A 24,204-nucleotide genomic window follows, 5' to 3' on the forward strand; every position below is an offset into this window, starting at 1 on the left:
TGATTGCTGAGAGCCTGGAGAAAGGCATGAGCTGTATGGGAACCATCTGAAACATGTACAAAATGCCAGTTCTCTGAGAAGACAAGAACCTAGAAAGTATTTCCTGGCAGCTGTGATGGGCTGTTACTGCAAAGCTGCAAGCACTCAAAGGCAGAATAAGAGACACTGGGCATGCACTTCATCGACCTAACAGACACAGTTCTTTCCACTTGTGAGGTGCACCATCACAAGACATTTGAAACCAAGGGCATTAAGAAGTATTTGTATCAACTGACAGACGTCAATCAGATAAAATCTTGCCTCTTCTACAGTGTAGGAAAGTTAATCCTCAGAAAATAATTTGCAACAAAGCCAAACTATATATGCTGATAATAAACTTATGTACCGTGATAGCACAAAACTGCTGACCATGTTGGCTTTAAACACTGGCCAACTTAACCATAAAGAAGTTAAACAAACCTAAGAATTATTTTAGGCACAAACAGACTGATTTTCTATAGAACTAATCAGGAGGTAGATTTTTCCTCTTTTTATTTTTACCATTATATGGCTCAAGCCTGCAACCACTTCTACATCTTTAGAAAGAAAATACAGTCAAATTACACTAAAAACAAATACAGAAGATGAGTAGCTAGAATTTTTTAAGGCAGAGGAAATATAATACAAATTAGAAACTTCTTTTATTTTAATGCTAAACTAATAGCTTTTAACTTGGGTTTCTCTCATCCAGATGTCATCAGTTGCCTTTTTGGAAGTCACAGTGTGCCATCTAGTGCTTCACAGACCCGCCCAGAGACACAACCAGGCAACACAACACAGGAAAAAATAGCACTGCTCAATCTGTGAAGTTTTGGAAAACAGAGCAAAATTACATACCTTGGCCCAAAGCAACTCAAATAAAGCAAATAAAACCCCCAGAAGCTGTACAGAACTGGTTCTAATCTATCCTGATTCTATACAACTAATTGCCTATTCTTGCTAGGAACTTTTAGTAAGAGTGACCATTTCTGCTGTAGCAAGTTTGGTTAGGGTTTTTAATCCCTTGTTGCTTAATGATGTGAGTTTAAAACTTTGCATTAGTCCACAACAAACTAACTTCCCAAATTATTTATTTTTATACAAGCCAAAATTCTCATCTCTGTAACCAAGACATCAGTCAAAAGGGAGTCCCAAGCAGGAGTCAGCAATGAGGAACTGCACAGTCAGAAGTGAGAATCATTGTGCCAAAGGCAGGAGTGGCTATGAACAGCCCTTTCATTTGACAAGGGCTCACTGCAGTCCTCTCCCTCACAGACCACGGCACTGACCCCTGGTTTTTGGCTGCTGAATCCCTGCCATTTGCTACTCAGCTATCCAAAGAAGTTTCCTTCTGCCACGTGCTCTGCACACAATCAGCCCTCAGGCCAAAGGAGGGACCAGAAGCTGCCCAGCCTTAAACAGCCAGTGTTTATAGTCTGTACTGCTTCTTGTCAGGGCTATAAATACTAAAGGACCTTTTATGAGGATTCTTTTTCAAGTGATGTTCATAGATATAAATACATTGAAGCAAACTGAGCAAAATACATAAAAACAAGCTGAGCAGAAAAGTCATTCAGCTCTAAGTTCAGCCCCTTCTAAGGACACCACAGGTGTTTGGAGTGTGACTAAACATTGAGGCCTTACACTACAGCACAGGTTGGAGGAAAGCAGCTTAAAATGGGAGTCAGCTGAAAAAGAATGAATGCAAAACCCCTCACATACTAACACAACTAGAAATTATGCAAAACAGAAGAAATGCTCAGATTTATTCTACTGTAAAATTCCTTTTGGAAGGTTCCTCTCTACAGTATTAATGAATAACATTTATTAAGCTCCTAGAATCAATACTTTGTACCTTCTACAAATGAACAGATTTTTTAATTAATCCAAACATGAAAAATTATTTTTCTTGCTGTTGAAAAATTACCACAGAGTGTAATTGCTACTGAATGTCTTACCATCATGTTATAGCCTTCCTCTGCATCAACAGGCTCACTTAGTACGTTTTTGGATGACCCCATTGAGTTTTCATACCTGTGTCAAAAAAATGCAATTAATTATTTTACCTTAAACCACTTCTAAAACTACTTTTAGCTTGCTGGCAGCATTTAGGTCATGTACATCAGATGAGGACAGTAAGGTTGTCAGAAGATAATTTTATTTGTAAAGTGCTTGCATTGCTCCTTACTAAAGACAGCCAAAAGTCCAAGAAGAAAACAAAAAGAGATTGACACTACAGAAAAGTGCAATTTTATATCTGGTTAGACAGTAAACAGTACAAAGACTACCAAAACTTTCAAACAAACCACTGCATGGACTGCTCTAGAACAGTGATGCAAGTAGAATAATCTTTCCTGTGGCAGAGAACTGGGCAAGTTGGTGATCAGTTCAGAAAGAAAAACGAATCAGAGCTGCACTAACAATCACCTCAGCTAATTAATGATGAAGTAAAATAAAACTGAAATTTCTGTTCTCACATAACTGTAAGATGTGAAGGCTCCTGTACAAGTCAGCTCTGGCAAAGTGAATACTTTATGCAGCTGTAACACAGAACCATTGCCACAAATGAAGAAGGTACACAGGGGCAAATATTTATATATTTATCAAGAATTTCCACAACAGTGTTAACAATTCTGAAATAAAGTTAAATCCTTAGTTTAAGGTTGATAAATTCTAAACAGCTGCTGATTTGAGTGCAGTCTAATCTTACTTATCTGAAGAATCAGACAGTAAATGGAAATTAAAAACACTTCTAAATTATTCAAAATCAGGTAAAAAACCAATATTAACCTTTAATCAGATCCAAAGTCAGATTTAGTTGCCCTTTACCATGAATGACACTGCTTTAAGCAGACTGTTCACCTGTTCTCACATTACATAAATAGCTGAATTTTCTATAAAGATATAGCCCAGCCTGTGCCAAGAAGCCCAGGGATCTCTGTATGCCTTAAGACAACCTGCTAAACCAATACAAACCAAAATGTACTGCAGCTGGATGAAGAGAGTTTTTGAAAACAAAGACTGTACTTCTGCATCACTTCAGAACAGACCCACCATCGAGTCTTCAAACACTGAAGCATCTTAGAAAACATCTCTTGTACACCAAGCTGACTTAATTGTAATCGAGGGATGATAAAAGCTCATTAAACTGACATATATATTTGAGGAGAGAACACGAGGATCCGCGTCCTTTCCAGTAGTGCAGTTCATTTGGAAATAATGCAGAAATAAGAATCTGTATTTAGAGAACTGCACAGAGAAGATAGACCCGAAGTACACTGCGAGACCTTCTGTGCTGTCAGACGTGATTTTGTCTCTGACAGCAAAGGAAGAGCACGGATTTACCCTAGGAACGACATTAGCAGTTTCTAAGATGCAAACAGTCATATAGCGTGTGGCATTTGACTCGGGTTCACAGTGAATTTCCTTAGCGCGGCTGCCTCTCCCCCCACACACAACTCCCACTGAGGATAGGTGGGCCTGTACAGCCTAAAAGACCGGCGGGGTCCCAAGCACCGGGACCCCCCTCAGGCTGAGTCCGAGTCTCCCCACAGGCAGTGCGGAAGAAACTGCCTCAGACGGACAGCCCGTTTCTCCCTCAAGGCACGGCCTGACCCACACCCACCGCTCCCGGTCGCCTGTAGCAACCAGGCTATCCCTGCCCCGTCTCGCCGGGCCGTGTGGCGGAGCCGCCCGCCGGAGCTGAGGGGCTGGGGGGGGGTGAGGCGGGCCCGCCGCCATCTTGCCCGCGCCTCCCGCGCGCTGCCCGCTCGCGCCGGGCCCGCGCGCCGGCCACTCACGCTCTCCGCCGCGCCGCGCCGTCCCGCCCGCGCGCGTCCCGCCGCGCTGACGTCATCGCACTCCGCCACCGCCCGCCCGCCCGCCCGCAGCCGTGCCAGCCCCGCCCGCCCGGCCTGCGCATGCGTGGCTACCGCCGGTGAGAGGGTGCCCTCACCTGGCCCCACACCTTCCACCCGCCCCGCGCCGGTGCAAGCGGTGCTCTGACCTGGCTGCACACCTGGCCCCACAACTTCCACCCGCCCCGCACGATGCGAGCGGTGCTCTCACCTTGCCCGCGCCTTGCCCACCCTAAGGGAGCCACTGAGGCGGTTCCTGCGGCCCCTCAGGCAGGGCCATGCTCGGGGCTGCCTTCAGCCCCTGAGGAAACGCTGGGATGCGGTCACAGAATCGATCCGCTTGGGAAAGGCCTCTGAGACCACTGAGTCCCGTCTATGACCAAACACCACCTTGTCACCTAGACAGTGACTCCATCACCTCCCTGGACAGCCTGTTCCAATGTCTAATCACTGTTTCTAGTAAGAAATTCCTGCAGATGCCCAACCTAAATCTCCACTGGTGCAGTTTGAGGCCATTCCCTCTCATCCTGTCACCGTTGCCTGGGAGGAGAGACCAACCCTTATCTCCTGTTGGTAAGTTGGAGAGAGCGAGAGTCCCCCCGGGCCTCCTTTCCTCCAGGCTGAGCCCCTGCAGCTCCCTTGGCTGCTTCTAGTGCTCGAGACCCTTCCCCAGCTCTGTTCCCTCCTCTGAACACACTGGAGCCCTTCCATGTCCTCCTTGTTGTGAGGGGCTCTCATGTGACCCCAGGATGTGAGGTGTGGCCTCAGCAGTACCCAGCACAGGGGGAGGTCGCTGCCCTGCTCCTGCTGCCACAGCACTGCAGACCTGGGGCCAGCAGCCTTGCTGCCCACCTGGGCTCATGTTCAGCTGCTGTCAGCCTGACGTGGCTTCCTGTGCCAGTATGATCACGGAGGTCATGGCAGTCAGCCCCTCCCCACTGCTGGGAGCGAAGAAAAAGGGAGCAGTGAACAACTGTGTGTGATACATGAGGTACAGGTATAACACAGGCACCTAATCCTGGGGTGTAACACTGAGGTGTGATTTGGGCTACTGCGTCCAGCTTGCCCACCTGGGTCGGGTGGGGCTTGTGAAGAGGCCAGCCTTCTTCATGGGGTCTGAGGCCTGGGAAATGTGATTTGTGAGGAAACACAGGACAAGTGGAACCTATTAAGACAAAAGGGGATGTGGTAGGAGTGTTCAAGCATGTAAAAGCATGACGTGAAGAGAATAATCTGTTTCCCTCAGTGTGATAGGAATAGCAAGAAGAGGCCTAAATGATAACCTGGACAGCTCAGGCTGTCATATCTAAAACATTAAAAGTCCTGCAAGGATGGCAATAGATGGCTTGGGAGATCCTACACGCTTCAGTTGGATCTGCAGCAGCAACAACACCTCTCAGAAATGATACACCACTCTCCCGGGGTTCAGAGCAGAGAGCTGAGCCATGGAGGTCCCATCCAAATCCCTCACAGGACCATCCTCTGATAAGGCACTTATTATTTATCAGCTGCCTCCTCAGTGTGGCTGAGCTGAGTGCCCTGATACTGTGTTGCATCAAATCCTGCTGTTCTGGTTTGATGCCAAATCAGATGCAGCATCAGAAGAATCTCCTCTCATAACCTATTTCCTCAGATATTAATAACTGCACTAAATGCAAAGAACTAGAAAAACAGGTCAGTAATGTCTGCAGAGTATAAAATGCTCTCTGCAAAGTCTTATGAAACAATTAGAACATTCAAGAAGTCATATATGGGTACTACCAAAGCAAATTACTGTCACTTTGAAATCCAAACACAGGGTATTTAAATGTGATGATCTTTATAAATTGCTGCTCAGTTCTTTCCCTTACTTAAACCTAAAATCAACAACTTTTATAATGGAAAAAGGAAGGATAATCTTTGCATGCAGGTCGTAGATAAACCATCTCATGTGGCTTAAAATGTTGATGTGAAAATAACAAAATATGTCAAAATGGAAGCCTATCTAAATAAAGCTACTGTCAATCAATTCTGACAGTGTATAAATGACATACATTAGAATAAAATGAATTAAGGCTTATTCAAGTCAAGCAGTGATTTATAAAACTGAAATGTAGAAATGTCAAAAACTTACAGTGAACACCAGATGGATAACTTGACTTGTTAGAAATAACTGTTCAGGAACTGGTGCTTGTGCTGCTGGACAGCTGCTCTCATGCTGACAGTCCAACAGGCCCAATTTACACTTACAGATCTCACAGAGAAGCTGTGTTGAACATGACCTTCTAACATTCTTTTTTTCTTTGTGACCAAAAGAAGGGCTCCAAATAGATTTGTGGCCACACTGCATGTGATTTGTCTTGAGGGAAAGGCAGATTTTCCAGAAAAGTCAGGAAGTTCACCACATAAAAATGTTTTTATATAGCATGATTCATATTCTGATTTAAAAATAGATTCACTGATACTCCCTTTTAACTTACAATAGTGATGCATTTGCTATGCAAGTGGTTAAAATAATGGAGGGAAGAGAAAAACCTCTCTCTTTTCCCCGCCTGCATTCATACCAGAATGGTCTTGAATTTTATTAAACTGGTTTAACTGTGTGCTGGGAAGGGCCTGTTGTATTTTGACATGGAGAAGAATATGATTTTCTCCGCTTTCCCTCTTGCTAAGATCCAGATTTTTTTCTTAACATATAGGATATAATGAATTTCATAATAATAAATGTGGTCTTCCAGGGGATGTAGGCACTGAAGTGTCAGTCTGATACACTTGTCAACCCTTGAGATACGCAGCAAAGAGGTTTTTTGTAGTGTTAGTAATGCATCAGAAAAAGAAAACAAAGCATTCTGAGTGCTATTTCAGAAACTAATCAAACCATATTTCTGACTTGATTGCTCATAGGATTTGCTTTGTCTACACATGCCACAGGTAGTAGGACTTAATACACATTTTGTAAATGTGATTTATTAAAAAATACTGATGGGAAATTTGACATTTAAACCAATAAAAGATATTAGACAACTCACTATTAGATTTTTTAATGAAAAGACATTTCTTATACAGGCAGGAAATTGCAATAACACATTCACTGATTTATTGCAATATTTTACTCTCAGATCTTCAAAATGAACTGTCGTAGCTCTTCACAGTTAATAGAATTGGGGGTGAACTGGGATCAGTCTATCACTGTCACCATGAAGGGACTGGACAGTGCAGCAATTTCCATTACCTTGGGGCTCTGTCTAAACAATGGTGTTCATGGAAACACAGGTAGGTTAATCCCACTTCTTTCTGGCTAAAGGAGGAATTTTGAAAATACTCTTGTATTGAAAGCAGAAATAACAAATCTTACAATAGTCCTACATAAATCTCAACCCAGTAGCAATGATTAATTTGACTGCAGTGGGGTCGGGATCAGAGCAATCCCAATTTCATGTGACAGCTGTTAGGAATGATATTCTTGGGGAGGCCCCTGCTCATTTACACGATGTATTTTCAGTTTGTCTGAGTGGTCAGTGAGGCTAAATTTATTTTACAGCTTTCTACTATCTGTGTTGAACAGTTATTAAAACTTGTATTGATCCAGTTACTAATAACTCTTACAAAGCCTTGCTTCCCTTTCTTTTTGCCTGAGAAGCGTTACTTGCGAGTTGCGCCCTTAAGCAAGACTAATGCTTGTTCCTTTTTGGTACAAAGCTTTTGCACGCCTTGTTTCCTGATCATCTTCCCCTTGCAGGGTTTGTTGATGCTTGCCTGAAATTCTCGTAATCACAGAATCACGGAATATGCCGAGATGGAGGGGACCCATCAGGATCATCCAGCCCAACTCTGTGTCCTGTGCAGGGCATCTCGAAGAGTCACTCCTATCATGTCCAAACGCTCCTCGACCTCAGTCAGACCGTAGTAAATCACTTCAGTCTGACGGGCCTCACTGATGTTTAACAATTGGATAATTCTCAGGATATCCTGACGGTATTTGCTACCTTTCGCTGGTAGACCAGAAAAGCCTAGGTGACAGAGGCCCGTTCCCGTTCCCGAATGGCTCGCACTTCGCGCAAGTAACACCACCGCCCGCCAGCGGCCGCGGGCCCGACCCTCCGCCGCGGGCCCGACCCTCCGCCGCGCCCCTCGCCCGCCCCCGGCCCTCTCCCCGCCCCTCGCCGCGGATCGCTCTGGGCGGGCGGCGCGATGCGGCCGGTGCTGCTGGCGCTGGGCCTGTCGCTGGCGCTGGGAGCGGCGAGTGAGCAGCACCGCGCCGAGTACGACCGGGAGGCGCTGCTTGGCGGGCAGGTGGGCCGGGGGCGGGCGGGAGCGGCCGCCGTTCCGGCGGGGCCGCGGGGCGGGCGCGCTCCCCGAGCCGGGCCGGGCCGGGCCGCTGACGGGGCGTGTTGCTGTGCCGCAGGAGGAAGCGGAGGAGTACGCGCGGCTCAGCCCGGAGGAGCAGCAGCGGCGGCTGAGGAACATCGTGAAGAAAATCGACGCGGACGCGGACGGGCTGCTCAGCGAGGGTAACGGCGGGGGCCGGGCGGGCCGGGTTGCTCCGGGAGGAGAACGCGCTCTACCCGTGACACAGCCCGTGGCTCTTGTGCTGGGCAGAATCCCTGTGGAAAACATCACGATCCCTTGCACAGTGAGTTAGAATCACTGACAGGCTCATAGAGAGGCTATCTCCGTGCCTAAGGTTTCTGTTTGACTCCAGAAGAGACCACTGAGAGGGGACCCCACTGATATATGTAAATACCTAAAGGAAGGGTGCTAAGAGGATGGAGCCAGGCTCTGCTCGGTGGTGCCAACTACTTGGACAGGAGGCAATGAACAGAAACTCATGTTCAGGAAATTCCACCACAATATAAGGAAAATCTTCATTTCTGTGCAGAGATTGTGCATTGGCACAGATTGCCCAGAGAGGTTGTGGAGTCTCCCTCACTGGAGGCACTGTAGAACATTCTGGACACAATCCTGTGCCGTGTGTGCTGGGATGACCCTGCTTCAGCCAGGAGGTTGGACCAGATGACCCACTGTGGTTGCTTCCAACCTAACCCAATCTGTGATGGAAGGAATGTGGCCAGCAAGAGTTAGTGTAGGTCAGAGCAGTATCAAGTTGAAGGTACCTCCTTTGCACTTGTACCTGCTTCTTGCATGTCTGAAGTTACTTGGAATCAGGTGGGTTTCTGTGTTTGTAATCCTATTATGTGCAAATCAGAGAGCAGGCATAAGATGGAAAGGAAGTACTGCAGCCATAATACTACATAGGTGTGCTTCAGGACCTAGTGACACCAAGTGACATTGAAGGATCATATTGCATCATAGTACAGTATCAAATGGCTCTTATGGCTCTTCCTAGACAGGCTTTTGTCAGTCAGACTTAGGACTCCATATTAAACTCAGGCCCTTTCTTTCAGTACATCATTATGATAATCTTAATTTAATTTTAAATCTCATTATGACAATTTTCTTTTGCTCTGCTGTGATTTTGACAAAAAAGTCTCTTCTGTGCTCGCACAAAGCAAGCAGAATCCTTGGTCAAATGCCAGAACATGATTTCATTAAAATGACACTAAACATGCAGGAAGCTTTCTAGGTGAGAGAACAAAATGCAGTTTTAAAGACAAGATCAACTGTCTTTTGAATCCTTTAAAATTCATGCACTGAATTTAATCAACTGCACCCTTATTTCAGTGTTCCTGCATAGACTGTGTAGAGGTGAGGTAGTCTGTAGCTTCAGTGGGATGGCTAATCCCTGTCATTCACCACAAGCAGCTCACAACATAAAGGCTTTAAGGAAAAAAGTCTATATAAAAATTCAGGAATTCCAGCCATACTCCGTCCTCATGGTGTATGTACTGCAACTGATTCTCAGTCTAATGAAAACTTGCCTTCCTTTCACTTCCCAAAGGTAAAATTCACAGTGGAATTTGTTTTTACCGTAAGAAACTTATGGTACTAAAGCTTTTTGAGCTCAGTTATTCCTCAATGTATTGCAAAACTCTTGAGAACATCTTCCTTACTAGTGCCTCCATTTGGAGGCTGACAGTGAGAGAAGATTAAATATATTAATGCTGCTTCTCTAATGTTGGAATATTAAGTATTTCTGATTCATGGCACTGGATATTACGTGGTGTGGCTGTGCCTCACACCTTAAGTGCTGGGAAATAAACCATTAATTAATGGTGCCCATCTTTAAGAAATGTTGCAATTTCTTGTAAGCCAGTGCTGGTTTGTGCACAGTCCTTGCTGGCACACACACCTCTGCATGTTCAGTTGATTCATAGAATCTGTTAGCAAGCTGGTCCCTTTGCTAATACAAATTCAGTACTCAAAATGTATTTTAAAAATCCCTTGTTGCTTTTCAAGGATATTTAAATAAACCTAATAAAGTTGTATTGATGCCTCTGCCAAGAAGGGCAGAATAAGATACTTTAGTATTTAATAAATGCTGTAAGATTTTTCTACATCAAAGTAGTGATTTCTATAGGACTCTTTTTTTAGTCATCATGACTCTTCAGAGCAGGATTTCAGTTGAGTTGATTCGGATATATAATTTTTGCAATGCAGAGGAAGATGTTTTTCCCTTCCAGGCACCTGAAAATAACTGAGAGATACTGGGAGAATATGTTCTCCTAATCTTCTCTAAATGAAGTAACTTAAATGTATTTCTGTCAGTTCATTGGTATATTAAGTTTTATTTCTTTTAGCTACATTTGTATAAAAACAAGCAGCTAAAAAAACTTTCCTGTGAGGCTTGATTTCAACCCCAAGTAAAGGGAAAGTTGCACTACAAAAGTAGTTAATATTTTATTTTGGGTAATTAAGGCAATGACACAAAATAAAGTGGTTATTATTTCAGCTTGTGGGTTTTTCAAAAGAAACCCCAGAGTGATGGGAACAATGTTTTTTTGGGATACCAAATTAGATTTAGAGTTGTCTGTCTAAACCATACTCAGCATCATTTTCATAAAGCTCTGGAGAAAAAAAATAAATGATGCTGTAGTGTTGATTTCCTTCAGATTAGAAAAGACAAGGCCACATAACCATTAACAAACCCCCTGAAGTGTGTAGCTGTGATCTATTCCCTCATTCAGTTACCTTGGAAAAAGCCACAGCATGGAGCAAACAGACTGGTTTGCTTTGAGTAACCTCTTGCCTGTATGCTTTCATCTGAATTGCAAAGTGTATTCCAGACAGAATAATCTGTGGCATCTTCACAATTTTTATGGTGCAGATGATTCCGATTCTCTTTATTTTGTTATATTGTTAATGTTTTCCACAGATGAGCTGAGCTCCTGGATACAGCAGTCTTTTAAGCATTATGTTACACAAGAAGCTAAGCAGCACTTCAGTGACTATGACAAAGATGGTGATGGATTGGTGTCCTGGAAGGAGTATAACTTGCAAATGTATGATCGTGTAATTGATTTTGATGAGAACACTGTCCTGGAGGATCAAGAAGAAGAATCATTTCGCCAGGTAAAATGTTTCAGCAGCAGCTCCTGTAAGCTGTTGGCCACAGGCAGCAATATTTGTTTACTGTGACAGAACAAGATGGGTAGAGAAAGCAGAGCAGCTGGCATATGGTTAACATGTTATGCTATCTGAGATAGGGGAGTAATTAAAGGAAAGTAGTGGAGTATTAAAGCTGCTACTGACAAAATAAAGACACAGTGAAATGGTACCTCCTGAGTGTATTTTGCTGGCTGAGTGGAGCATAAGTCTATGGACAGTCTTACAGCAGAGCATGGTCTCCAGCCACCATCTTAAACCCAGGATGCAATCCATTGGGTGAGGTCTGCAGCCTGACAGAGTCCTGCCCTCAGGAGGGCCAGCAGTACTGGGGCTGGAGCAGAAGGAAGCTCTTTAACCCCTTGGTTGCAGTGTTTCAGCCATTCTTTCAGTTACTGCTCAAGCACTCAGTGTGGGCTGTCAGTATTGCCTGCTGTAACATTGCCTGTCCATTAGAGACCCACAGAGAAAGCAACAGCAATTCAAACAGTTTTAATGCCATGAAAGTGCAACTCCCACAGCTAAAAATGGATGTTTAAACACAGAAGTTGTGTGTGAGTCACATCTATGAAAGCAGATGCTTAAGCAGGGAAAGAGGCAAGAGAGGCAGGGGGAACAGGTTCACAAGAACCACCACACAGCAAAACTTGTTTCTTTCAAGTTCCACATTTATAAGTACAGAAAGAGAATAAGTGTGCTATCAGACTGTTCTGGTCAGAGGTTTATATTTTTTTTGTGAGGATTGCTTTGTCTGCTTCTAGTAGTAGATAATATAGGATGTTAGCAGAAGTTAAATATAGTGAACAGAGGATTTTACACACTGAAGAAACAAACTGTAAAGCTTAGAATGTCACATAACTGAATAATTACATAGCTTTTAAATACCACAAGACTTTCAGAGTAACTTCCAGTCAAAATATTGGTACCATGTTTGAGACATTGCCATCACAGATACATGGGGAACTATAAATCTGTGAGCTGGGGTAGAACTGCTTGCTCATGTTATGACTTGACTGCTTGCTGCATTTTCCTGCCTGCTGACTTCTCCAACGTAGATTGTAAATGAGCAGCATTGTACAAGCATCACAGGTCAGGCACCTTCAGCGTTTTCCTTACATTTTCAAATTAGTGGTCCTGCTCTGATCAAGATGAAAGAGTAAGATAAAGTTTAGAAGTGACATCAGGTAACACAGGAGTTTACCAGAAGGTGGCGGCCTTGCTCGTCACTTCCCAAAAAACGCTGGAAAACTTTCCCTCAATGGTTCAAGCTTACATTGCAGTATAGTACTTTCTGTAATCCTTCTGGATTGCCTTCCTAGTTAAACTGCCAGCTAAGGTCAGTTTTTCTCTAAGAGGTCATCTAACTGTTTTGCAGAATAGTTAAGATTTTACACCTCATTCGTTACATGTCATGCTCTGTGTTCCTCAGCTTAGCCTGATTTTGAGGGAAGTAGGATAGGTAGGATATAAACCAAAAGTTTCAAATGGTTATTTGTAAAATGTTTATGATCTCTGATTTGCTGGCTACTCCTGTACCCAGATCACTCACACTGATAGCACACACACCTAAGGATGGGATTCCACGATTTTTATAGTTCACGTGATCTGCAGTTTGAGCAGAGATTGGTTGTAAATGACGTAGGTCTGTATTTTGTCTAAAGAGATTGTACAAAGTAAAGCAAGAAAAATTAAGAAATCTTTGCACATCTGGAAGACAGAAATAGAAAGTGCAAGACATTCAGGAGTAAGAACTTGCCTGCTTATATCAGATATTATTTCATTTTTAATGGCATGCTAATACATATACAGGTTAGAGAAGTGACTTCTGTTTAAAATGATCACATGTAATGGACAGCAGTCCTGTAGTAAAGGAATCTGGCCTTAAAATGGCTTCAGAAAAGACATTTTACGTACATGATCTTTTGAGACCTTCTCTGAACTACAGACAGCCCTTGACATAAATAAGATATAGATCTATTACAAAGTTAAGTGTCTTTAAAATGTAAATTTTGGTATTTGCAATGGCTGCCATTAATTATAATAATTGTACTCCAGTTTGTTATTTTAGAAATTGGTGACTTTTAGAAGAGGGTGCACGTATTAAAATGGGAATTCTTGGTCTTTTCATTATCTCTCTTTGGTTCGTTTTAAATGTCTCCTTAAATTGAAAAAACAGGGGGTTTTGTGATTCTTAGAATAAAACCACCTCAATTAAAAGTGTTGTTCTTATTGCTCTCAGTGAGCTGTTTTTAGTGAAAATTTAACATCAGTATAGTATGAGTAGGTAATTAATGAGTGAAACAATTAATATCCTAATGAGCCAGCTACTGTTATGTTGTTTTTCCTTTCCAGTAAGGGCTCTAACTAAATCTATTTTCTAAGCTTCATTTAAAGGAGAAAAAACGTTTTGAGAAAGCTAATAGAGATGATGTTCCTGCTCTAAATGTGGATGAATATATTGCATTCGAGCATCCTGAGGAGGTGGAGTACATGACGGTAAGGTTTAGGGGAGCACCTTTATCAGCCTGTGTCAGGGGGTCTTTTCAGTGTGTGTCCTTGGCCTCAGTGCCACAGGAGGTGAGCAGTTATAGATATGGTTTGGACAGCCCAAACTCAAATCAGGCAATGTTTTGTGGATCCAGTCAGGAGGTCAGGATCTGGAGCAGGAGTTCAGTGCTATTCTTTGAAATCTGTTTCAAGAGCTAGGATTGCACAAGTATCCCCAGCTTTGGGGACTGGACTGACTTAGCCACCTCACAGCTCTGTTTGGCTGCAAATCCATCAGTGAGATTTTAGCTTTTGGTTTTGGCTCTCTGGTGGACAAAAGACCAGCCAGTTCTCCTAACAATTCAATTAAGCTGCAAAAATGCAAATTATTGAATCCACCAGATAAGAAAAGTGAAATTGGATGATAGAGCTTTGTACATATTCATCTTTCTCAGCTGCTTTTGCAGTTTTGAATTGTGTTGAAGGATTCCAGCTCTATGGACACCTTTCAGATTTGGTTTTCATGAGATCTGACATTCTAAACTCTTAAGGACAGATCTGTTTTATATCACAGGAAGCAATTGCTGCACTAGTCTGCATAAAACGCAAAAAGATTTGAAAGGAGGGAGTCTTTCATTTAAGGAATACGTCATTGCTCTAAAATGATTCAGTGCTGTTTCTCTTGTTCATGAGTTGCTAATTTTGCTCTTTGTATGTATACAAAAGGACTTTGTCATTCAGGAGGCTTTAGAAGAACATGATAAAGATGGTGATGGATTTGTTAGCCTGGAAGAATTCCTTGGTGATTACAGAAGAGACCCAAGTAAGGAAAAACTGGAAGGGGCATGAAAGAGGGAACTAAAAAAACTTGGAATGGGGAGAATTGGATGCACCTTTATTTTCAGCTTTTCACATTAGACCTACAGATTCTGAGGAAGATTTTCTGTCTTAGAATAATTCTGTTTTCTGGAACTGGGCATAGTAGGCTCCTTATTTCAGTCTGCCCCTTGTGTATTTGGAGGTGGTTTGTGTGTAGCCCATTCCACAGTTTCCTTGCAAGTAGCTTCTTGTTTTCTGAAAGACTGAAATGAATTCCTGACCACAGAGGATGCAGCTGAAACAAGGTGCAGCCATATTTGCCAGCTGAACACATCTGCAGATCCACCTAGCAGGAATGTGAGGGTAAAGTGCCCTGGCCTTGATCAGCTGAGCAGGCAGCTGCCAGCCTTGCTTTGGGAGGACTGAGCTGAGTGTGTTGTGGGAGGGGTGGAGGGGAAGTGTGAGGAGTCACTTTGCTATCAGCTTCAGCTATCAGAAGCCTGATTGCTGCCTTCACTCTTTGTTGTTTGGATTTGGTTTTTTCCAATCTTGCCCTTCCTTAAACTCCATCTGTTCCTTCTTTAATGACACTTACCTGATGCTTATCAGTATTTCTCAATGAATATTTTACACACTGTATTTGATTTGCTAAAGGCTAGGGCAGATAATTCTTCCCATTCCAAAAAGCCCAGTAACTTCGGTTTTGTGGAAAGTCTGCTTGTCCCAAAGGAATGCTAATTCTGAATTGCATCCTAGCTGGGGAGAATTGTGTAAGTCACATGAGGATATGTGGAGAAGAACCAGGGGAATAATCTGTTTTTCTTCACTCTAATCAGCCACCTGGAATTTTACGTTTTATAACCATCTTTGTTTGTCAGAGCCAGTAAAAACAACCAATCTCTGATGCAGCTACAGTGTTCTTTATCTTTTTCCTGCTCTAACATGAAAGAAAGCTTTTCCAAGCCAGTCTATAAAAAGTTGTTGCAAAGGAGTGAAATTGTTACAGTAATAGAGAAGATAACAGCTTTGTCATTACAACTTGTTAGCAAGACTTGAGACAGCTGTGATTGTACAAACTACTTTAGCTTTTCTCTCCTGCAAACAGTGTTCATGCAGCACTCGACTAATAGGCCGCATGGGGGCTCTGATTCATAATTAGCCCATGATTTGGGGCAAGAGTGTACAATTTCCCTTTATGTCACAATTCACAATTTGGTGAATTGTGACATAAAGGGAAAATCTCCTTGCAAAACCAAATGTTAGGAATGAGAGACTTCACTTTTTCTTCTTAAATAATAGAATTGTAATTATTTGGAAACTGTTACTTGCTTGTGATACCTGCTGCTTTGGACTTTCATAAGGCTTAGAAAGCCAGTTCATGCTTATCTGCAGTGTTTCTAATTTTGATGAATTACTTCTCATTGACTTGAAGAGTTAAGGACAAGTCTAAGATTGCTGTAGGCTGCAGGATGCAATACCTGTACATCGGGTAAGTATAAAACAAGTGTGCAAACAAATACTGACAGTAAATGAAATTGCTTTCCCTACTTTCCTCTGCCCATTACGGTTTGGTTTTGTTTAGTGAGATCATTTTTAGGTAATGTTTTATGAGAATAAGTGTATTTGCTTAGGAGAAAAGATGAAAAGCTCTGCTTTAAAGCGAAGAGTAGCTTTAAACTTTACACTTGTGTCTTACTAGCTGCAAGGGAAGATCCAGAATGGATCCTGGTTGAGAAGGACCGGTTTGTGAATGACTATGACAAGGATCATGATGGAAAACTCAACCCTCAAGAGCTGCTGTCTTGGATAGTACCCAACAATCAGGGTATTGCACAAGAGGAGGTTCGTGGTTTGACTGCTGGTTGGGTTTGAATTACTGCAGGAGAATTTTGAAGAATCACAAATTTGAAATGAGAGTGAAATGAGAGAATCATTCAGATTTATTGTGTCTTAGTTATTGAAAATATATATCAGTAGATCTTTGCATATATTTTTAACTTCTTTTCACTTTGACAAGGAATGCAGGTCCTTTAACTGCAAATGTGAAGTTCCTATTAATTGTGTAAATGTTTGTAAATTAACAAAGTGCTTTTGTACATGTTTAAATAACTTATCTGCTTTGACTCAAGGGTACAGAATTTTAATAAGTCATTTTTAGTTGTTGTAGGTAAATCTAATGAGATGCACTACCTAAAGAAACGGCGTAATTTTGAAATAAGAAATTGATTGTAATTCTTCTAACTGGATAAATCATCATAATTGTAGAACTAAAAACTGGGTTTGAGTACAAGAAAATGGAAATACTCTGTGATTCAAGATGGTGTAAAGCAAACTTTGATGATGCTAATTAAAATGGTTTAATCAGGGATAGAACAGCATAATAGCTTTTAAATGGATTCTCATTTTAGCTTATTTTTTTGTGGCAGTTTCCAGTCCCTGACTGCAGTAGAGAGGATTTCTGCCTTTCTTCTAGTAACTTCTCAGCTAAATTTTCCATGTCTTTGCTTTACCCTGGAGGATTTTGGTGTTCAGGAATGCCAGGTCTTTCCATGGTCTCATATTCCTGGGGAAGAGAGGCACCTCCCTGTGTCAGTCAGACAGACAGACACACAGCCCGTGAGCTCCTCCCTGAGCTGCCAGCTGTGCCCTGCTGGGCTCTGGGGCCAGGAGCAGCCTGTGGCAGCAGCAGCAGCCCAAGGTGCTGCAGTGGGGGACCTGTGGGATGCTGAGCTGTTCTGGGAATGTTGCTGTAAATGGGGATCTGAGAGCCTTTGCATGGCCTTTTCTGGCTGTGGTCAGTTCTTAGTTCACAGAAATAGCACTGTTCTGACATGAGCTCTGTGGGCTGCTGAGGCTCTTCATACCTCTGCTAGCTTCCTTGCTTTGGGGTTTTTTTCACTCTTCTTAGCAATCTTTCAGATTTTGGCTTACAGCAAGGCCATGCTGTAGTAATAGCTCAATTTTGCAACTAATAATTTGTTTTATTTGTTTTTCTAATTTGCTAGTTTTTTCCTCTGGGTGATATAAAGGCTTAGCAAAGTCACCTGTCCTAAAGAGAAGGTAGCATTGATTTGAGTCATAAACTACTGTTTGAAGTCAGAGTATCACACTTCCATTACAGCTTTTCAAAATGACTTGAGAAACCCGGTAGTTAAATAACATAAAAATAGAAAAATTACTATCTATTCCATTTTCAGTAATTGCCATGTGTTGGCCAAGATGTTTGTCATATTAATCTTTCAGCTTTTGCCATGCAGAGTGCTTTTAAAGTCCTCTTGGCTGACGTTTGTCCCCGTTATTTTTGGCTCGGTTACATTGAGCCAAACCAATCAGGAAAAGGAGGAACAGAAGGATTCTCTAAATCACTGTATTTGTGGATGTTCAGCAAATGAAAACAAAGCCCATGTAATACCAGGACTCCTATTTCTCAGAAATAAGAGGTGCTGCACAGCCTGTTGGCTGTGAACTATGAAATAGTGGTGAATGAGCTACAATTAAAATACTCTGCATTTGATTCTTCATCTTACTGCTAAACTCCCCTCTTTTTATAATATATAAATAAGCAAAAACCAGAATTCTTTTAACTTGGTGTATGTGCTGGTCTGTTTCTTTTACAGGCTCTGCACCTCATTGAAGAGATGGATTTGAATGATGATAAAAAACTTTCTGAAGCAGAAATTCTTAAGAACCAGGATTTGTTTCTTAACAGTGAAGCAACAGATTATGGTAGGCAGCTTCATGATGAACGTTTCTACCATGAAGAACTTTAGATTATTTATTTTGTAATCTTTTTTTCTTCCCTTTTTTTCATTTGAAGCTTTTGTTAAAAGCACTCATCAGCCACATTGCAAGTTTCATGCTGTAATTACAGTACACTAATGTTTGTGTAAATAATTTGCATTCAAAACTAAATTGCCCTCCTGCAAACTTCCTGGGCCTCTTCTAGCCTTCAAAATGAATTTGAAATACTTGCTATCAAAATTCTGTAGTGTTGGGAAGTAAATTACTTCAGGGTAGTACTGTATTGTGAAGAGTTACTGTACTGTACTTGAAGAAAATGGAGAATCTAGATGGTTCTGAAAGAATGCAAAATATAGTAACTGAGACTACTATTTTTGTAATCAATTCAATTAGGGCAGAGTGTGGGGAAGGTGAGGGGATGTTTAGAGTTAGTATTAACTGTGTTTTGTTTAATACCTTTGGAGAAATACTTACATAAATGCCTCACTTGTTTAAGAGGTTTCTACTTGATTTTGAATGGTTTCTATACTGTTTTACTCTATCATAAAACTTGCTATTTTTACATCAATAGACAAGATTTATTTTTAATGTACAGTTGTAGAGCATTAGCAATGCAGTGGTATTTTACTGTGTCGAGACCTTCTTCATTTGTTGGATTAAAACTTAAAATGTTCTTTCTGTGTTTTGTGCATCTGTTCCTCACCTCGGGTCACCCATAGCAGCTCCTGGAGATGTGAGCAATGTGCATAATGTCCAGTGGCAGCATTCTTGGCTTTATTAACCAGAGATGTGTCATCTTACCTGGCAGCTAAAGAAGATTCAAAAAAAGCAAGGTGTGCATTTAGCATTTTCTGGACAAGTTTGCAAAAACAATTGTGTTTATTTTTTGGTTTGCAATATATGAAAGGCTAAAGCATCAAGGCATTACATAAATAATATTTGTAGTAATAACTTCTAAAAGTTAACCTCAGCTGAAAGCTCCGCAAGTGATTGCAGTCCCATTTTGTGATTGTTTGAAATAAGGGTTACTGAAGGGTTAATGGCACTACAGGTTCAGTGTAGGAAAGTCCAGATACTCACTTCTGTCTCCTGGAAAGAAATGAGCTGAGTATTCCAGACAAAGACAAGGCCTTACAGAACAGCTTGTGTGGAGTGTGTTAGGGTTTTTTAGTTCCTTTATAATAACTCTTGTAATGCTCTCACAGTGTTCTCCTTGACTAATGTTTTCCTTCCTCCCAGCTCTATTGAGTAAAAGCAGCTAGTTCTGCCTTGGTTTTTTCCCAGGATACCATCTCTTAATTATGCTCAGAACAAATGGAATTCCTTTTGGGGTATGTGCTGATGTGTCAGTAGAAGGTTAGAAATTTTGATTCAAAGCAAAACCACGTACACTATATTTTTAGATATTATAGTAATAGAAATTCAAAACACATTTTCAGTTTTAGTGGTTAGATTTTTTTTCTACCCATATTTTTTAATGTCACTTCCTTGGGAATATGAGTACAGCTCTTGCCATAGTGGTGGTGAGATCTGATTTTTAAAAAAATGAAGTCTAATAAATCCAGTGCCCAGGAATATTAAAACAAACAAACAAAAAATATGATGGTGATGTTTCTAAATGAGAACATATGCAGAGTATTGGCTAAAATATGCTGAAGGAAGCTAAAGTGTTGCCTCCCATGATGCTAAACAAGTCACTGCTGCTAAAGAAGGGGCATTTGGTCCAGAGGCAGACCTGCTGCAGATGAGATGTTTGGGACACAGATCCAAGGATCCTTTTGAGCCATAGAAACCTCCTCAGCAGCACCAGCATTGCCTGCTTGGCTGATGAATGTGCAGTACTTGCAAATGAGCAGTGATTTGCTTTGAATTAAGGCATGGAGAAAGCCAGTGTATTGATAAAGCATTCAAAAGGTGTCAGAGATATTAAAAACATCTTTCAGAAGTTATCTGAGTTTATAACAAGAAGAGGGGGATAAAAACCTAAATAATTTCATTTTCTCATTCACAAAGTACTTCTACTTTTCTCCCAAGAACAACACATTTCTATGATACAAACAATTTTATTATATACAAAGTATCAGAATGTTAATTCTAGAGGAAATCGATTCATCTTCTTTATGAGTATGAGGCTAATGATTTTTCTCTTGGGTAAAACAGCAGAACAGGGTCCACCTTTCAGTGATGGCCTCTATTAGAGACTGCTGTGAAATGTTAGATAAGAGGTAAGAATAGAGCCTGTGCAACCAATCTTTCTATCAGTTATGGATTTTACTGAACCAGAAGGCCAGCAGGACTGTCTTGCACTGTGAGACTGCTTCTGGAGGGCTGTTCCAGCAGTTCCCTCTAACAGGAGCAGAGGGAGTTGAGTTTAGTTAGGGCTGAGCAGAGCCTGGGGTGGGGTCTGGGCCCTGCTGGAGCCTCCAGCCGCAGCCACCCCAGAGCAGCTGGAACAAACCAAGGCAGGTGTTCAGAGGCTGCAGTTTCAGTTTCCATAGGAACACAGACTGGCTCCTCACAGAAGGCAAGGTGATTTCAACATTTTTAATGGGTGTGATTTGGGATAATTTGCAAGCCCCTGACATTGCCTCCATGGAAATTCGGAGATCCATTCGTATGGAATCAGAACAGCAAGCACAGCTCAGCACCTGAATTGTGTCTGTTTTAGCCATGGCTCTCCTCTGGCAGTGGTTTCCTGCTGCTGTGCCCAGGCTCTGGGGCTCAGATGGACACCAGGGGCTGGGCTGTTGGAGTTTGGACACGTTTGGAAGCCATATATCAGATGTACAGTTCTGGAGGCTAGGAAGGACTGCACCAGTGCCTTCCAGGCTCCAGTGGCACTTCCCAAACCACCATTCCAAGGGACCACAATACACTCGAGGACTTCTGACAATTACAACCATCTCAACACTGGGATTATCTGAGTATTCAGCATTTCTTTGTCTTCTGCCTTAATGCTTTTCATGGATTCCCTCATCCTCTTGCTATGTAGAATAAAAGGTTTACTGTCTACTTGATCAGACTCCCCAAAATCAGAAACATTTCCTCTGAAGAATGTCTTGCTTGGTGTCTTGGATGAGCACAAAAATGTTTGTAGATGCTGTTTTCATATTTTGCCTACTGTCAAATCCAAACCTGCCACCCAAATCCCTGATAAAAAGCTTTGCCTAAAGCAGTATATAGTTAAAAATTAAATGAAACTTCCATTCTCAAAAATGAGAAAATTTGAGGGCTTTTAAAACAATGTTTTTAAAGAATCAATGTTTTTATCCTCACTTTTTACTACAGAATGGATTCAAATGGTACATTCTACTGCCAAACTATTTAATTACTGGAGGAAAAAAACCCCAGGAATTGTGTTCTTGGCGCTACCAAACAGAACACCTCTGAGAGCAGGGGTGGAAGTTGATGCAGGGGCTGTCAGGGAAGAATTCCACTTCAGGCTCCTTGTTGGCACTGCTGGATTTCCTGTCAGGTCAGGCTAAGATCCCGTTAATGCTGGAGCCAGGAACATGACCCAGCTCCCCAAGGCTGGGGCGCAGCAGCCGGTCTCTAATATGGCACTGGAGGTCTGCACGCTTTATCCTGATTGGCCAGAGCCATCATCGCCGCCCGGCCGGCCAGCCAATCGCTGCTCGTTCCTCAGCGTCCTCCGGGTACGTCATTAACGTCATTAGTCACGTTTCAGTTTGTGTGAAAAACGCCAAGCACTTGTTTTTCAAATTTTAAAAGTTTCATAGTAATAAAATGGTTATAAAAATAGCAATATAATTAGAGTAATAATAATTTGGGCAATTTGCATTAGGACAATATGAGACAACAGAAACAAAGAGTTACAGATGTCCAGGTACCTTTTTCTGGGCAACAAAAGCCTGAAAAAGGACCCACATTAACAGAGGATTAACCCTTAAAAACAACAGCCTCTTGCATGTTCATACACCTCACACATGATGCATAAATTCCATTCAAACCCAGGATTCTGTCTGGGCAGTGTCAGCTTCTTCCTCTGAATCCTGACAGTGCCTTTAGGACTGAGCAAGGCAGGAAGAAGTTAGTTTCTTCTGATAATGGAGCAATAAATTCTCTTTCTGTGAAAGATTTAGGTGTCCTGTGACTGCTATCTCGCTAGGAATCCTTTCTTTAAAAATATCCTACATAGCATAGTTTCTCTTTTTAACATTATATTATAACCTAAAATTATATTTAACACACTACTTAAGAAAACTAATACAGCATCACTTTCTAACATAACACGTAGAATATTCATTTGAATATTTGCAAAAAGCCAATCATAAAGTAGACATTTTTCACATGTTATCACATTGGGATCATATAACTGCAGGCCAGCTGTTAGCCACCCCAGCCTTGATGTCCTGTTCCTGTTTAGAGCAGGGGGAATACAGAATCGTGTCCCCCTGTAAAGCCCTGCCTGGCCACCAAGCCTGGCCACCCCTGCACGGCGCAGCGCTCCATGGAGATAACCCAGCACCACCAGGGCCTGGGCCAGGGACCCAAATCAACCCAAATCTGCTTCATCACAGCCAGGGTTGGGACTCACACCAGCTGCTCTGTCAACTCATCAAAGCACCCTGCCTGGAGACCTGCTCTGGGCTGTTCTGAGGAGCTCACCCACTGTGGGATTCACAGCCTCTGAACCTGACAGAAGCAGTGAGAGAAGCAGAGAAAAGAACGATCAAAACAATTCTTATCTCATTGGCTGCGTGTGAAAAACGCCAATCACTTGTTTTTCAAATTTTAAAAGTTTCATAGTAATAAAATGGTTATAAAAATAGCAATATAATTAGAGTAATAATAATTTGGACAATTTGGATTAGGGCAATATGAGACAACAGAAACAAAGAGTTACAGACAGTCCGGGTACATTTTCTGGGCAACATAAGCCCAAAAAAGGCCCCATGTTAACAGAGGATTAACCCTTAAAAGCAACAGCCTCTTGCATATTCATACAGCTCACACATGATGCATAAATTCCATTCAAACCCAGGATTCTGTCTGGGCAGTGTCAGCTTCTTCCTCTGAATCCTGACGGTGCCTTCAGGGCCGAGCAAGGCAGGAAGAAGTTCATTTCTTCTGGTAAGAGGGCAGTAAATTCTCTTTCTGTGAAAGATTTAGGTGTCCTCTGGCTGCTATCTGGTGTGAATACCTCATTCCTTTAAAATAATATCTCACATACATGGTTTCTATTTTAACATTATGTTATAACCTAAACTACATTTAACACACTACTTAAGAAAACTAATACAGCATCACTTTCTAACATAACACACAGAATACTCCTTTGAATATTTGTGAAAAGCCCAATTTTCACACTGCTCCTGTGTTGTGCCAATATGGAGATTGTTTACCCAAAGTGATGGTGTTTTGTTTTCCATGGCCTGTCAGGGCCAAGTGTGTGTGTGTGTCAGGGCTGTCGAGTGACAGTCATGAGATTCAGTGCAGTTGAGTGCTTGGCAGATTCAGTTTAGATGTAATGTAATATAGTGCTATATAGTATAGAATAATATAGTATAATGAAGTCATTAATTAGCCTTCTGATAGGATGGATTCCTCATCATTCCTCCTGGATATCAGGAAGAAATATCAGTTATAACCCACAGCCCAGTGAGCTGCCCTTGCTGATGGCCTTGGGGAGAGAGAGCTGGGAGCTGCTGGGAGGTGACTGTGCTGCACCAGAGCTCTTGGGTGGGATGGATGCAGGCACAGCCCAGTGTGAGGTTCAGTCAAATAATTGGCTTTGTGGCTGGAGGCCAAACTAAAAATAACAGGAAAGTAGCATAAC

General features: G+C 42.0%; 3 protein-coding genes across 6 annotated transcripts in view; 2 read left to right on the forward strand and 1 right to left on the reverse strand.

Moving 5' to 3' along the window:
* Window positions 1-3,887, reverse strand: part of SCAPER (S-phase cyclin A associated protein in the ER) — a 138,711-nt gene extending 134,824 nt beyond the window's left edge. For 2 of the 3 annotated variants that reach the window (XM_050978441.1, XM_050978440.1), the window contains exons 1-2: window positions 3,644-3,749; window positions 1,977-2,052 (exon numbers count right to left, since the gene is read on the reverse strand). In XM_050978441.1, coding sequence (XP_050834398.1) covers window positions 1,977-2,039 — 63 coding nt within the window. In that variant the 5' untranslated portion in view covers window positions 2,040-2,052; window positions 3,644-3,749. Of the gene's footprint in view, window positions 1-1,976; window positions 2,053-3,643; window positions 3,750-3,818 lie in introns of those variants that run through there. The other variant, XM_050978442.1, reaches the window with a different exon arrangement.
* A 4,122-nt stretch (window positions 3,888-8,009) lies between these two features.
* RCN2 (reticulocalbin 2) lies at window positions 8,010-19,077 on the forward strand. Of its 2 annotated transcripts, none has more exons than XM_050978336.1 (7): window positions 8,010-8,147; window positions 8,260-8,365; window positions 11,128-11,324; window positions 13,740-13,853; window positions 14,571-14,667; window positions 16,363-16,505; window positions 18,281-19,077. In XM_050978336.1, exons 1-7 carry the CDS (start codon window positions 8,046-8,048, stop codon window positions 18,431-18,433), a joined length of 912 nt encoding a protein of 303 aa, XP_050834293.1. In that variant the 5' UTR covers window positions 8,010-8,045; the 3' UTR covers window positions 18,434-19,077. The 2 variants fall into 2 exon arrangements, with proteins under 2 accessions (XP_050834293.1, XP_050834294.1); XM_050978337.1 differs by having other exon boundaries at window positions 13,752-13,853.
* Window positions 19,078-19,122: 45 nt separating this feature from the next.
* The window catches only part of PSTPIP1 (proline-serine-threonine phosphatase interacting protein 1), a 57,947-nt gene continuing 52,865 nt past the window's right edge, over window positions 19,123-24,204 (forward strand). The window contains exon 1 of the mRNA XM_050978335.1: window positions 19,123-19,237. Coding sequence (XP_050834292.1) covers window positions 19,192-19,237 — 46 coding nt within the window. The 5' untranslated portion in view covers window positions 19,123-19,191. The remainder of the gene's footprint in view (window positions 19,238-24,204) is intronic.

Source organism: Serinus canaria, chromosome 10, assembly GCF_022539315.1.
Source record: "Serinus canaria isolate serCan28SL12 chromosome 10, serCan2020, whole genome shotgun sequence".
Classification (NCBI taxonomy): Eukaryota; Metazoa; Chordata; class Aves; order Passeriformes; family Fringillidae; genus Serinus; species Serinus canaria.